Below are 15,384 nucleotides of genomic sequence, written 5' to 3'. Positions count from 1 at the left end.
TCAGTTAGTCACCATAGCCAAGAATGCTTTATACCTTCTTAGGTTTGTAGGCCAACTACACCCACTCATAGAAGACAGTATTTGCTTCATAAAACATGCTTTGATAACCATCAGATGGGTAGACTCTGTTACCACGTTTAATCAAATCCTGGCTTAGAAAGTCAGGATATGCATGAATCTCATATAGCCCATTCATGTGATCCAATCCTGGGTTCTTCAGAGGTCACTAACACCATAATTCTTGGTTCACATATAATGGAAAGCCATGGTTAACTGCAGCTGCCTGGTTTGTTTTTCCACTTGATCAAAGAAAGAAGTGGAAGCAAAAGGGCTACATTTGAGTGCATGATGGTTGTGCACATCCAGATTTATCAATCAATTATCTGATTGTCTAAACTAAGCCATCATATGGGTGCATTCAGATAACATCCAGAAACTTCAGCTAGTTCCAAAAGCAGCAGTGCATTACATAGCCATTGCTAACAAATTCACACCTGTAATGGCACAATTGCAGTGACTTCAAACCTATTTCAGTTCACAATTTGAAGTGCTAGTTTTAACCTTTAAAGCTGTAAATAGCTTTGGTCCAGATTACCCAAAGTAGCAGTAGAAAACTTGTAGTTCTCCATATGTTGTGGGACTATAACAACACCATCCCTAATCACTGGCCATAGTGACTGGGGCTCATGGGAGCATGAGTCCAGTGATATCTGGAGGGCTATGAGTTCCTCACAACTGACCTAAGGAAATGATTCTCCCCACACCCAAAAATCGTCAGGAGCGACCCTATTCCAAACATATTCTGAGACCAGATTAATGTATGAGCAGTAGTTTCTTTTCAACAGTATTACTGCACGCTGTCCCAGTGCCAAAGTCATAGTCTCTTCTTCTAGAAATAGGGTGAAACCTTTCCCACTGCTGCCCTTCAGATCTGTGGCAAAATAAGGCCTTTATTCAATGAGTGGGCTTTAAAACAATACTGCCAGCCCCCCCCCCCGCCCCCGCAACACATTTTGCCTGCTGCTGCTGTTGCTATGCAATATACAATGCAAGTATTTTAGGATGATTTCTGATGCTTGGGCATGGTTGTATCAAGTTAATTGGAGTGCTTATGCTTTATTGTAAATAGCTGTGAGGACTCTCTAGAGCTACATGGCTAGGCACAACTTCCACTCCACCCCACCCCAGGAAAAAAAGCAACCATATGTAACAATACACAAAATAAAGGTATGTACAGAAATGCAACATGCTTGAGACATGTAGGAAGCTCAGTTTAGCGGATCTTCTAAACCATAATCTAAGGCAAAAGAGATTAAAGAGAAAAAAGTGTAGGCACTGATTTTAAGAAGGGCAGCAGTTAATTTTTAAAAGGACAAGTGACAAGGTGACTTATCTGAACTACTAGCATGCCAGTTCAGTCATATTTAGCGCACCAGCCTTTGCCATGGTAGTCACCATGTAACTTCTGAAATCTGAATCTCTAAACAGAGTCTATGGTGCACATTCACTGCATGCTTGGAGACACTTATCCTGTCATCAAGATTTCATGTTAAAGTGTGGAAAATACTGGAAAAAAAATGTATCAGCCTTGGTACAATTGTTAAACTGTTAAGACCCACAATTTAGGAGATTGGTTTTATGCCAACATTTGCTTTTTATTGGAAGAACAGTAAGTAGTGCTTATTTATATGCTGCTTCTGTGTCAAAAGCTCCTAAGCGGTTTACAACTAAAAATATCAATTATAAATTTTATACATAATTACAATGCACAACACAACTTGAATGGAGCATGAAAAGATTCTTAATCCAAGTTGTTCATAAACTATGCTGTTCTTAAACCAAGGTACCACTGTATTTACATTTCTCCTTCTTGATGAGAGCAAGGAAGAGACAGCATGAGCTTAGGTTCGCTCCAGGAAGGAAATCTGAGTACACCTTATAGTTAGGGAAATTAAAGAGTATACCTCAAAATTACAACAATCTCTTAGCAAATACATTGTGACAGAACTTTAAATATTTGGTTCAAGTGCTGACTAGAAGTCATTCTACTCAGCACTTGAACCAGAAATTGCTTATCATACAATTGTACTATGAAGCAATTATAATATGAAGCAATAAAACAACTTAATGGCTTCATGCAGACCAATTCTGCAATACAAAGATTACTGCAAACGAGACATGAAGGCTGGCAACATCAAGCCTGCCATGTGGGAATCTCTTGCAGACGACCGCAGTGCCTGGAGACAGACAGTCAGGTCATGTAACCACACCAGAGGAGGAATGACCGCTGGGAGGAGTGCAAAAAAGAAAAGAAAAGAAAAGAAAAGAAGCACCATGCTGCATCTGCAGCAGCACAACCTTCATCTGCCCCAGCTGCAACCAAACATGTCTCCTCCATATCAGTCCCTACAGCCACAGCAGCTGCTGTAACTTTCCAATGTTTGACTTCACCCACAAAGGCACATGCCTCCATTGTCTCCCAAGACAGAAGGGTATAAACAACAACATAACCAATACATAAACTGGCAGACAATACCCAAACTCTTAAATACATTTTGAGGTACACAAGTATAAAGAAACAAACTCTTTACTTACATGCTTCATTCCCTCCTGGTGGTTGGTAAAAAGAAAGGCCCAATGATACTATGGCTGCAATTTCTAATATAATTAATGTAACATCCTGTAGTGCTTCCCATACTAACTGAAGAAATGTTTTTGGCTTTTTAGGAGGTATAAAGTTCTTTCCAAACACAGCTGCTCTCCTTTCTATATCTGCTGGGTTTCCACTTAAGCCTAAATATTAAAAAGAAAAATACAATTTTAGAGCAATTTCATTATCTATACATCACTTAACAAATCCCTTTTTGCTACGTAATTCTACAAACACCTTAAGTATATGCTGCACAGTTGCTCTTTTGGTATTTAGTGAATTTAACAGGACTCTTTATGTCCTATGCTTTCTAGAAGTTACAGTATCAATATCAAGTGGAACTCTACTGTAGGCGTTTCTAACATGGAGAAAAGATAGCTGCAGATTTCTCCTACCCACAGTGTTACTTGACTAATAGTGGTTTTATTTGAATTTTCCCCACAAATATATGTGCTGCAGAGTCCAAACAAAGCAATTCCCAAGAAAGTCAAGCATTTGTTTTGGAGCACATCATTCCAGTATATGCTGAAATTCCTAGTCACTTCAGAAACTTGAGTTCAACAAACACGAGAGTTAAGCAGAAGTCTATTTCTGTTTTCCCAATACAAAAGTAATTATTTTTATAACCACAATGCACAACATGGCAACACCCACCTAGATGCTGAACATCAGGAGGAAGCAAAGCTACATCTCTAAGGGGTCTTTTCCTTATTACATATTACACAGAAGCCCACAGTGCAATAATAAGCTTCAAATACATTTTTATTTTAAGGATAGCGGAAATTGTATATCTGGCCTCAGCAATTAGATCTACATGGTTCACCTTTGAACTAATCCTTCTCATGTAGGAAAGGATCACTCAGCAAGTCATTCGGTGAGCCAGATTCTGCATTTCTGCTAATTCATTAGTTCAGTACTAGCTGGAACAAGTCCAGGTTTCTCCCTTTCACATCTTATCACTTCCCGTCTGTGGTATTTCAGTACTATTCAACTGGACCTCATACTCATCCACATTTCAAGATGAGTGTAGTACATATAGAAGCAAGTTGCAGACTCACTGGGTAACCTTCACCATGACTACTGAAAGCTTCTTGGGTGTTTAAATAGCTCTTCAGTTGAAAGCTTCAGTTGACAGTCCTCTCACAAGAATCATTTCTTACCCAACATGGATGATATTTTAACACAATTCAGGCCAGACTCTGTATCCCTATTGAAATGAGTTTACAAGTTCCATTCTATTATTTTCCAATGAATTATTAGAGACACAAAAAAGCTGGGATATCCTGTCCTACTCTTTCATACAAAACTTAATGGAGCAATATTTATTCATCACATTGTGTCTCAAAATTCTGCTCCAAGGATTAATGAGAAAAGGGAAAAAAAATACAAAAGCTGGAACAGCAATCACTACATTTTTTTTCCTGCTACAGGAAGGAATTATTCAAGAAGGAATTATTAGCAGCAGGAAAAAGGAAACACTTCTCTTCCTTCAGGCTACTATACCATAAAAAGCAACGGTCCATTCAATAGAGATAAAAGGGTTTAGCAAAAGATACCTAAGCATTGCAGGGTGCTAGAACCTGGAAACAGATACTACCTTGCAGAGTTTGGTGCCTGTACATTTCAAGACAAAATTCTTTTCAACCAAACATTAGAGATATCTCATTGGAGGCACTCTGCTCCAAGAAAAACAACAAGCACACCTCATAGATATGCCCGCTCATTTCCATAATTCCGTGATTTACAAGGTATCTGTTTTAACACTTTTGCATTTGTCTTGTCTTTCTGGCTGTTCTGATTAAGTAATACAGACTACTAGCCCCAAACAAAATTCATTTAGGGAGTTTCAGATTCCACAAATTTTGAGGGGAAACAAGGCAGTCTGTGAACAATGAGTTTAAGAACGTTAAAATGTTATCCAGCATGGCACACAACTGATATTAACACAACTGAAACTAGAAGTGTTAACAGAAAAACATTTGGATTGCTGGAAGTGCAATATTGCACATAAAAGGTTTCCTCCTTTTTTCTGGAAACTAGTGACTGGAGGAATTTCAAAAACAAGAACAGTGATCTTAACCTGATGGCATTGAGTGTCTTCACCCATTGAGAACTTGTTTAATACCCAAACATAAATTGCCAATTATAAAATCATTTCAAATCCTGCTAATTATGGAAAGGCTGGGATAGGCATTGGACAAATTAATTGCTTTACTACATATTAAGAAGTTGGGTAGTTGTGAAACCCTTCCCACAGGCAACAAAGGTTTAGCAGAAAAGCACCATCTCAGTATCTTGAATGGTTTATTTAAATCTTTATCTTATTTTTTCCTTGAAAGAAAATGTTTAAAATAGTATATTTAAACACATACCACAAACTAAGGTTTCATTGCCTACACACACAAGTTCCCTAGACTGAAAAAAATCAACATTGTTTTCCTCAAATTCAGTGCATGTGCCTCTTGCTCCAAGGAAACCCCTTCCCCAAACCTGGTGCTCTCTGGAGGTTTAAGACTACAACTCTCATTGTAGTCAGCATAACTAATGGGAGTTTTAGTCCCAACCTGGCTGCAGAAGACTGCTTTAACAGCTCATTTTACTTTGTTACCTTTACCAACATGCAGACACGCAAGATTTAAAGGATTTAATTTGAAGCTCCTATCAACAACCCTAGGTGTCGTTCTAACAACCATCCCCATAAATATTGACATAGCATAAGATGTAACTTCTGAGTGGATTTTAAGTACAGCTGATTTAAGTTACAGCTGCAAGCTGCAAGGCATTTGTGCTAGGTTAACCTTAAATATTCAAGGAAGTTGAGATATATATTTCTACAAAGTTTTAATGTACAACACCTTAAGTTGTCTAACATTTGTAACTTCACAAACTTCTTGTAAACTAATGTGGAAGATAACAGCAGGCTTTAATCAACATCTTATTAAAAACCTGGTACAATCAAAAAAGACTAACCAAAAATGAAAATGTCAAATTTTACATCAAATGTATTATGTTCTTCTACCTCAATAACTATTGTCCCAAATTTTGTTACTATCTCTTAAGTGGTGTCCAATTGTATAAATGTACAGACAATTTAAAATATATATATATAGTAGATCCAGGCCAGGAATTTCAGTCACTGGCCAGTAAAACATCTTAGGCAAACAATGAATGCATCTATACAGACCTAAATATTTTTCAATATAAATTTCCCATATAAATGAACACACATTTTGTAACTTTTTGAATTGAGATTCTTACCTTCATTTGGAGAAGTTTTCAATCTTGTACAGATTCCATGTGCATCTCCATAGCAATCTTGTATTTTATGCAAAGCATCTGCAGCACGCAATTCCATAAGATCACGAAGCTCTTCAAGTGTAATGCCAAAGTCTCCATGATTGGAATCTTTTATAGTGTATTTTACACCACTGTATGCTACCGAGTTGTTAGCCATGTCTCCCATGATGTATAGCGTTCAAGGAAGAAGTTATTTCCAAGGAGGAAGAATTTTTTTTTATTTGAAATATTTCCAAAAGGAAAATCCTTCAGATATGAAAACCATCAAAAGTGCAGATATAAACCACCAAAAAAGATGAGAGCCATTAGATACCCTTTCCAGGAGTGTTATCTTGAGTGCAATCCCATTGTTGGTTCCTTCATTCCAATCCAAATGAAAGGGGAATACAATCTGCAAAAGAAAGAAGATCATAGCAACAAGATTCAACATTGCTCACAGAAGCATCACAGCCTTTTATTGTCTGCTATGCATCTGGCTAAGCAGCACTATGACACTTCTGATAAACAGTGCCTCTTCTCTACCTCTGATGTTCTGCCAAGGCCTACACCATCATTTACCCATCCACTCCTTGTTCTCTTACCAAAACTTTGCCTCCTCGAGGCTTCAATACCAAACTAGCTTTCCAATCTACCTTCCTGCCCCCTACCAGTTGCCCATCTTCCTACTCTTCCCTCTACCCAATATTTTGACTATAGTCACCTAACTAATCCTCTGTCCTCCCATTTCCTGGTTGCTATCTCCCTTACCATTATCATTCCTCTTGTCCACATAATCAAGCTCTTTGCCCTCTGGCTCTTTCCCTCCTGCATTCATTCTCCCTTATAAAAACACTCCTTAGTCCATCTTCCCTCTCCACATGACCCCAGTTCCCTTTTTCCTTTGCCTCCATAACTTCTAGAATGTGCTTGCCTGTTTACTCTGAACTTTTTGACTTCCCTTCCAAATCTACTCTTGACCCCCCCCCCCCCAATTCTGGTTTTCACTCTTTGCATGCCACTGAAACTGTTCTTTTGCTCTTTAAAGCAAAATCTTCAGTCCTCATTTTTCTTGATCTCTCTTGAATTTGATCAGTTGGTCACTCTCTCTCTCTTTATTCTCTTTAAGCCATAGGTCTCTGCTATGCTGCCCTTGCTGGTTCTCCTCTTACATACTGCTTTATTGCTTGCCCTGCCTCTCTTCCTGTTTCCACTGTGCCAAAATTTTAAATTGTAAATGCCTCTCGATCTGTCCTCTCAATCATCAGAATGTACCAAGCATACCAATGGTGTTATATAAATAATAATTCAATGAGTTAACAAATGCAGCACTAAGGTGGTGAAATGAAATGCTCAAATTTCTTAGTAGTAAGATAATTGAATAAAGGACGCTTTAAGACTCAAATTAATATACCCTTTAAATCTTTTAGTCTCACCATTCACCAACATGCAGTTTAATTTTCTTGGTATCAACTTGAATAACTTTACATTAAATTGAAAATATTAATTAAAGGTACTCAATGGGGACAACATGGAGATACTTTTACACTGAGATTTTGCAGATCCAAAGCACACTCACTCAGCTTACTCAGTTGTACCCATATCCTGAGCTTCTGGCTATAAGCTGAAGTCAGGACTGAGCTTCCTTTATGACAGGGGTGTGAAGTGGTCCGCAGAGGTCGTTTGACCAGCCCATGAGCCACCCCAAATTGAGCTACCGGTGCAGAGCGGAGCGGGGACTGGGGACTCACTTCCGCGGTGCTGGAAATCGCGTCTGCGCAGACACCGAAAATCACAGGGGGGCGTGCTCATGTGCGCACGCGATCCAGCCCACGAAGGGATCTCCGCAGAACTGATCTGGCCCAGGCAAGATGAACCTTGCTGACCCCTGCTTTATGGACATGCTCTAGCTAACATAAGCCACCATGCTATGTAAATAACAACTAACTTACAGGCCACGTTAACCAAAGCAAGGCAGTCTTCAAGCTATTTTACCTCTGAACAACATATCTGATATAATCAGTCTTAAAATTAACTCCAGAAACCTTCCTCCCAGCAGAAATGCAAAAGGATTCAAATGTTTCAACATTTTCAACTTGCCATATACTAAGAAGAGACACCACTCACAACATCAATCTCTCGCAGCAATCAACAGATACCACCCTATCAAGAGTTCCGTTGTGCATGATGCTGGAATCAGGTCCTCAGAGTGGCAACATCTACCTTTGTGACTCCTTCCAAATATAATTCAGCCAAGTGTCATCTCTATTGTATTTTCAGCACCTGCTGAAGACTTTCCTTTTTCAACAAACTTTCTAAGTGGAGATTGTAATACCAGCTGGTATCTCTATTGGATTTGAAATTGATTTTATATATGTAAATGCTGCTGCTGTTGTTTTTAAGTTGATTTATATGTGCTTAAAGGTAAAGGTACCCCTGAACATTACGTCCAGTCGTGGCCAACTCTGGGGCTGCAGTGCTCATCTCGCTTTTTTGGCCGAGGGAGCCGGCGTACAGCTTCCGGGTCATGTGGCCAGCATGACTAAACCGCTTCTGGTGAACCAGAGCAGCGCACGGAAACACTGTTTACCTTCCCGCCGGAGCGGTACCTATTTATCTACTTTCACTTTGACATGCTTTCAAAATGCTAGGTTGGCAGGAGCAGGAACCGAGCAATGGGAGCTCACCCCATCGCGGGGATTTGAACCGCCCACCTTCTGATCAGCAAACCCTAGGTTCTCTGGTTCAGACCACAGCGCCACCCGCGTCCCTTATATGTGCTTAGCTGGTTTTATGTATGCAATTGTGGACCAGGTGGTAAGACAGGAGCTACTTTTTTGAGCTTTGTAAGGAGAACACTACTTTCCCAGATGCTGTATGGAACACTCATGTGGGCCCACTCACACATTGCAGTATTGCAAGCAGTGCAACATAAGTTCTTATCCAAAATATTGGGGGTACCTAGATCTATTCTAAGGACCTAGACAATTCTAAGGAAATTGCCTAATTAAAGATGGCTTTTCATTCAGTGGGAATGCTTACCCAGAAAGTGGCCATCACCTTTTGGCTTAAGACAGTCTTTTGGCTTCACATTTGGTTTTATTGGTATCTGAGGATTTGAGGAGGTATTCCTGAGAAGCTATGATGTATGCACTTTTTACTATTTGGGCTTTTCATCAGCCCACTTGATTATGATGGGCTGCAACTGTGCTCAGTTCTCCAGATGACTTGACTGAAGTCGATTTTCAGACCACTATGGAACTGACTGCTGGGTGCTGCTCCAATACAATATATAAAGATTTTGTCACTCTTCCTGGGAAAGTGCCCCCTTGCTCACATGAGCTAAGATGGCTCCTGATTAATCCTTTCAGCTGACGATGGTGAAAGGAACTATGGGACTCAATATGGTGTGGCTAGAAATTGCCCAGCTGGATGCCCCAAAGTAGAGGACTTGGCACACTTTTTAACAGAATGCCCTTTGTATTCAGATTTAACTATTTGATATCTCAAGCCCTTAAATGTGGGGATGAATAACATTTATCTCTAAGTATAACTCCATTCCTATTCGCCACTAGAGATCACAACAAGTCATACAAGGGCAGCCAAATGTGTCAGATTGGCTCATGAATACATTGAAAGCAACTTTGATCACCCAGCAATGGCTATCAAGTTATATAACCAGTCATCAATACCCCTTTATTGGCAGCGCTCACAAAAGATTCTGGGGATCGAAAACAACATTGGGACAGCCTGATAGCATCGATATAACTGGAGGCATCTAACATTTTTTCAAGAAATTACAAAAATATGCAGAGTGTATGATCAAAAGGAAAAAAGTATGCAAAACAATAAAAAATAGCTCTACATACGCATCAAGAAAACTGATCTTTTTACTACCCAGGAAAAGATTTTGAAAGGTTCACTGAAAACATCAACTTAATGTGCTGCAGTGGAGAAAGAAGTAAATCCAGTTTGGGGAATGATTAGGAAAGCAATTAAAATGCCAGATAATATCATAATGCCATTAGATGAGTGCTGTCCAGCCACATTAAGAATACTGTGTACAATTCTTGTTCTATGAACCATAAAAAGGAACATATAAAATTATCAATGAATTACAGTACCTTTACACTGAACAATGGTTGAAGAGGATGCTATGGTTTAGTTTGAAGAAGAGACACCTAAAGGGGGGGGCGGGGTACATGGAAAAGGCTTATAAGGTTACAGAAGTAGTAGGGCCACTAAATAAAATTAACTGGCAGTAGGCTCAGGACAGGAAAACAATACTTGCAGAACTTACAGAGTTTAAAAAAATATTGTTATTATTGTTATTTCAAAAATGGTAAGTCATATTCATGGAGGTTTAGCAATGACCATTAGCTATGGTAGCTAAAAATACAGTCTCCATGTAATAAGGCAGCATAAAAAGAAGTGTGAGCAACACAGCTATGAAAGATAGATAGATCTCCTCCGCAGCACATTTAGGTATTATGCCCCATTGTCATCGACAAGGTATAAGGGGAGTTTACTACTCCTTTTAACAGGATTATGTTTTAAAGCAATGTATTACTGCATCTCATCTGGAAGGATTTGAGAGACAAAAGTGGTGGCACAGAGTTGGTAGTGCCCACACCATGTCACTTAAGCTGCCTTACATAGTTCCCAACTGAGAGTAATCCACCTCTTGGAAAGTACCCCAGACTACTCCACTCACAACAGTAATTTGTTTTCTTTTTGACACTGTAGCATAGCATAAGTCAAAGAAAAAACAAAAAAGGTTTACTTTTTAGCTGGTTTGCTTAGTGATATACTAATGCAGAACAGAGAGATATTTGCATATGTGACAGGAATTTCTGCTCAAATATCACAGTGCTGAACTTTACTGCGCAGTTGGTAGTATGGAAGAAACACCAGGAGCAGCTGTGAAATTATTATTTTGGAGAGAATTTACTTTAGCTGTGGAGCCAACAAATTATCTCTTGAAGTGTGTACACAATTCTGCTGATGGACTCTAGCTAGGTGATTGCAATAAAGTATGAATGGGGGAAGATACAGGGTGTTCAAGGTTGACTTTGTAGCACATGTTTAGTGATGTAGCAGTTTGGAACCCCCAAAGGTGGGAGATGAAGTGTGCGTCTGTGTGTGAGGATTGAGGATTTAGAATACTTAAGTTGCCTCTATGCCTTACTAGCTCATACATTCTGCACGTTAACAATATTATATTTAAAGTTTAACACTATCCTTCTAAAATCATGTCTCTCTTCCCACATAGGGATAAAAGAGATCCCCTTAAAAGCAATGACTAATTTCATTTGTAGCAGTGTCATTTTAATCAAGATATATTTAATCAACATGCTGCAAGCTTACATAAAGGTATCAAACTTTGTGTTCCCAAAATGAATTTTACTACTGCAACATAATATTTTGCTGACTATAGAAGTAATGTGCCATCACAAGTAGGTGAAAAGTAAAAGCTTTTAACACCCACCACCACCACCGGTGTCTGAGCTGCAAAATATTTTTTGAAACATTCAGGAATTGAAATATTCTAATAGTTCATTTCATAACCCACAGTTTAATCTTTGGAGAATACTATGTAGAAGGTTTGACCTTCAGCTACACATTATCAGCAGCCTGGCTCCAGAGAAGGCTCCCAAAGTGATTATCTTAGGAAAGCCTTTGCTTAAATCTAATTAGCTCAAAAGTCCTTACAAATCTGTGAAGCACCACATTGCAGCCGTTAGATAGTATCTTAGTTTTGCTTTCTTCTTAGTTTTCTAGCATTACTAAATACAACCACTTACTCAACAAGTGTTTAAACAATGTTTTATTAACATTTAAGACTGCCACAGTGCAGTCTCAACACAATTAGTGTTTTCAGCCAACTTCAACAAAAAATAAAAATAAAAATGAGAGCCTATTCATTACTTCCAAACATGAATCAATTTCTATTGATGATTCCACTACTGAGCAGTATAGAAATTTAATAATAAATTTGGTAAACACTGGCCAATTTAATAGAATGAATTATATAACCTCTCCTTTGCTTGGTGCCACTTATATCATTCTTACTGAAGCATGGCAGTTTCATGGAACAAATCTATTTTGTGCAGACAGTAAGGTGACATGAGGTATGTGATATTATCAACACTACTAAAATTAATAAACTTGTGTACATCTTTCATTGTCCCATAAGTATTTACAAAGGCAAAATGAACCTGAAGTGCTCGATAAAGAAATCATTATTCCACCAAGTAACGTTTAGACTCCTATAGTACTTCTGAAGGTTTTCAGATTGAAATCAATCTGCTTCCATTTCAGAAAGCAAACCAGGAAAGCCCAAGTAGCCTTTTTTTTTTTTTTTTTTACTGGGCAAGGACAGTTACATTCTTGGTCACTACTGAAAATTGTTGAATCCTAGCCTAAAGGTAATTTAATTATGTGAAGGCAAAATTGAACTCTTAGACCCAAGCATTCAATCCCATGACTATCTCCCAAAGATGCTGGTACTCAGATCAAGGCTTCTGGAAAATCTAAGGAGGCGCAAGATGTTTGCCTGTAAGCAGTACTTTACGTGACAGTACTCACCAATATGGTGCACCAGCACTTCACGTTTTTGCTGCCTTTTTAAGCACTACTTTTGGCTACTGCTTTTGTCTCAATGGGCAATGCTTTAGAAGACTTAAGATTGTGATAAGCAAAAACAAAGAAGAAAAATGGTAGCATATGGTAATTCTGAAATCCATATTAGGCTGCCTACATTCTGTATGTCTATATGGTACACTATACTGCCATTCTTTTAACTGCAAATACTGAGCTTTAATATTTTAACTTGTTTCTAGCCCTAAAAATCACAGACTAGAGCTTCAAAAAGTATACTAAGCCTGAAGAATCCAAAATGAAGTATTTTTGTCACCCATAATCTTGTTCCCTGTTCATCTGTACATCTGTTACTATATCCCTCTACCAAGAGCAATCATTTCAATCCAACTAAGTGAATTTTATTCTATATATTTATGGTATATACCACTTCTATTATGGTGCTAAAATATTTTCCCACATTAGTCAGAATCAAGATTACACTGGAGGATGAATACCAGTGTAGCCTCTGCTCAAAGCAGCAAGGTTAATAAAACAGAAGTACTTGGAAAATGTGCAGTAATCTCCTCTCAACTAGTCACATTACTGAAAGCTAAACTTAGTGATAACACTGTTGTCAATACCGCCTGAAAAACACTCAAATGCTAGGTAAGCAAGCTACAAAAATATTTCCATTTCTGCATCTAAAAAGATGGAAATTTATAAATACTGACATATATAAGGGTCAAATAAGCTTTCTCATCCAGCACCAGTTTTGTCATTGCCTCTCAGAACCTCTGCAACTCCTTTACCCATGAACAACCCAAAAATGCCCCCATCCTGGAACAATATAACTGAACTACTAGACTTTAAAATCCAACAAGGCATCACAATGTGGGTTTACCATTTTTTTCTGAATTGATGCAGATATGATTTAGCATGTTTATCTGAATTACTATTCTACATAGATCTACAGTCATGGTTCCTTCAGCACAAGGATTTTCGTTTCGCAGTAGTTACCAAACACTCTAGGATAGTTAACTCTTGCAGTAGGTAGACAGGAAAGCTTTAGTTAGAAAGGTATTCTCAGGCAATTGATGTATTACAATTTAGTACCAAACAGTATGCAGAGTATTTTCAATTTTTGTGAACTTATGCTGAGCAATAACATGCATGGTGGAGAAATCCGTTTAAATGCAAGTAGTTTCTACACACAGCTTTTTTGTTGCAACATATACAACTTTAATGTCGACTTATCCAATTATTCTCCATTAAGTTAATCATGCAAGTTCCCACTCATTCCAAACAAATGACTTGCTAGATTATCCATTTGGGCTGGTTCAACCAACTACAGTCAAACAATGTCCAATATTTCATGAAACAGAAAGCAATGGTTACCAGCTTTGGAACTAAAAATATTTTTGTTTAACTTCTTTATCTTCCAGTTTCTAAAACTACATATAACAAACAATTATATATCCCTTCCCACAAGAAACAGTCCATGCATATACAATGCAAATAATAGCTCCAATATTGAAAAACCAAAACCAGGGCACAGTGATTTAAGTCAAGATATATATGGTCATCTAAACACATCCAATTACTCTCAGGTACATTGACTGATTGCCTTGAAATCAGCAAAAACGCATTAAAGTGATCAAACATTTTACCATGGCTATTCAAGAACTGACAAAAATACAAAAGTTAATTTCTATACCATACCAAAGTGCAGGCATCTTTTCAAGTCATTCATCTGTAAATCAACTGAGTAATGCACGCTCCTTTACAGCTTAATGTAGTTAAAACAGGGAGCAGCTGCACAGGTATCACATAGTTGTAATTGTAGCTACCCAACAGCTTTTAGAGGATGTCAATGGCAACATGTTAAAATTCAAATAAAGCTAAGTGGTTCAGACAAACGCTTCAGACTATTTTAGAGGAAGAGACTGGAAAGCAGGCTTCCTCAACCTCGGCCCTCCAGATTTTTTGGCTTACAACTCCCATGGTTCCTAGCTAGCAGGAGCAGTGGTCAGGGATGATGGGAATTGTAGTCCCAAAACATCTGGAGGGCCAAGGTTGAGGAAGCCTGTTTTACAGCATCCAATAATCTTCTCAATACACTATAAGAGTAATAAAAAAGTACAAGCCATAACATTCCCAAATAGTTCAACACACGTTCACTAGAGGTGTACAATTTAGCTCATACATACATCATATATTTATTTGCTGGATCTGTATTCTGCCTTTCCATCAAAGGATGCTCAAGATAGCTGTGTTTGTAGACAGAGCTGGCAACAGCAAAATTCTGTGATGATAATATGTAAGAATATTCAGCCATTGTGGGCGTCTGTATTTCAACTGGGGAGAAAGGAACACTGCCTTCCCAGAATTAAGTTTGCACAAGATGGGAAAATAGAACTTTTTCACATATGCTAAGCAAAATGAACAGCACCTGCCAATGGGACTTCATGTACTCCTAGAAACTAGAATCAAAGTCATATGAGTGTTTTGAACATCCTCAGAAAGAAAAAAGGTCCATCTGGGAGGGAGCAGAAAGCAACTGTTTTAAGGGCACTGTGTTGCACAGTGAGCACACAGTCAGGTTTGAAGGATTAGATTTCTATTAGCAAGTGGATATAAATCTTAAAAGTACACAGCTTTCTAAAGAATTTTCATCCTTTAAAAATGTGGAAGCGAACAAGTGCTGGCACACAGCTTTAACTTCCCAAGCTCCATTGAAACCTAATACTATAATTGGCAAAACTGAACAACCTGACACTTCATCTTATTACTAACAAAACTTCTCTATTATGCTTTAGTTAGCATATATTCTTAGCTGATATATATTTAGATATATTGTCTCCTAACTTCCAAAGCATAAC

General features: G+C 38.3%; 1 protein-coding gene across 10 annotated transcripts in view; it reads right to left on the bottom strand.

Annotated features, from left to right (window-relative positions):
- ATP2B1 (ATPase plasma membrane Ca2+ transporting 1) overlaps nt 1–15,384 on the bottom strand; it is a 72,474-nt gene that overhangs the window by 31,478 nt on the left and 25,612 nt on the right. For 8 of the 10 annotated variants that reach the window (XM_081878222.1, XM_081878216.1, XM_081878224.1 and 5 more), the window contains 2 exons: nt 5,909–6,338; nt 2,596–2,793 (listed from right to left, as the gene is read on the bottom strand). In XM_081878222.1, coding sequence (XP_081734348.1) covers nt 2,596–2,793; nt 5,909–6,113 — 403 coding nt within the window. In that variant the 5' untranslated portion in view covers nt 6,114–6,338. Of the gene's footprint in view, nt 1–2,595; nt 2,794–5,908; nt 6,339–10,047; nt 10,105–15,384 lie in introns of all 10 variants that reach the window. The other 2 variants (XM_081878218.1, XM_081878220.1) reach the window with 1 other exon arrangement.

This window comes from Podarcis erhardii (genome assembly GCF_964252035.2).
Source record: "Podarcis erhardii genome assembly, chromosome: 10".
NCBI classification, from domain to species: Eukaryota; Metazoa; Chordata; class Lepidosauria; order Squamata; family Lacertidae; genus Podarcis; species Podarcis erhardii.
Note: the sequence above shows the minus strand (reverse complement) of the source record. Positions and strands in the feature narration are given on the sequence as shown.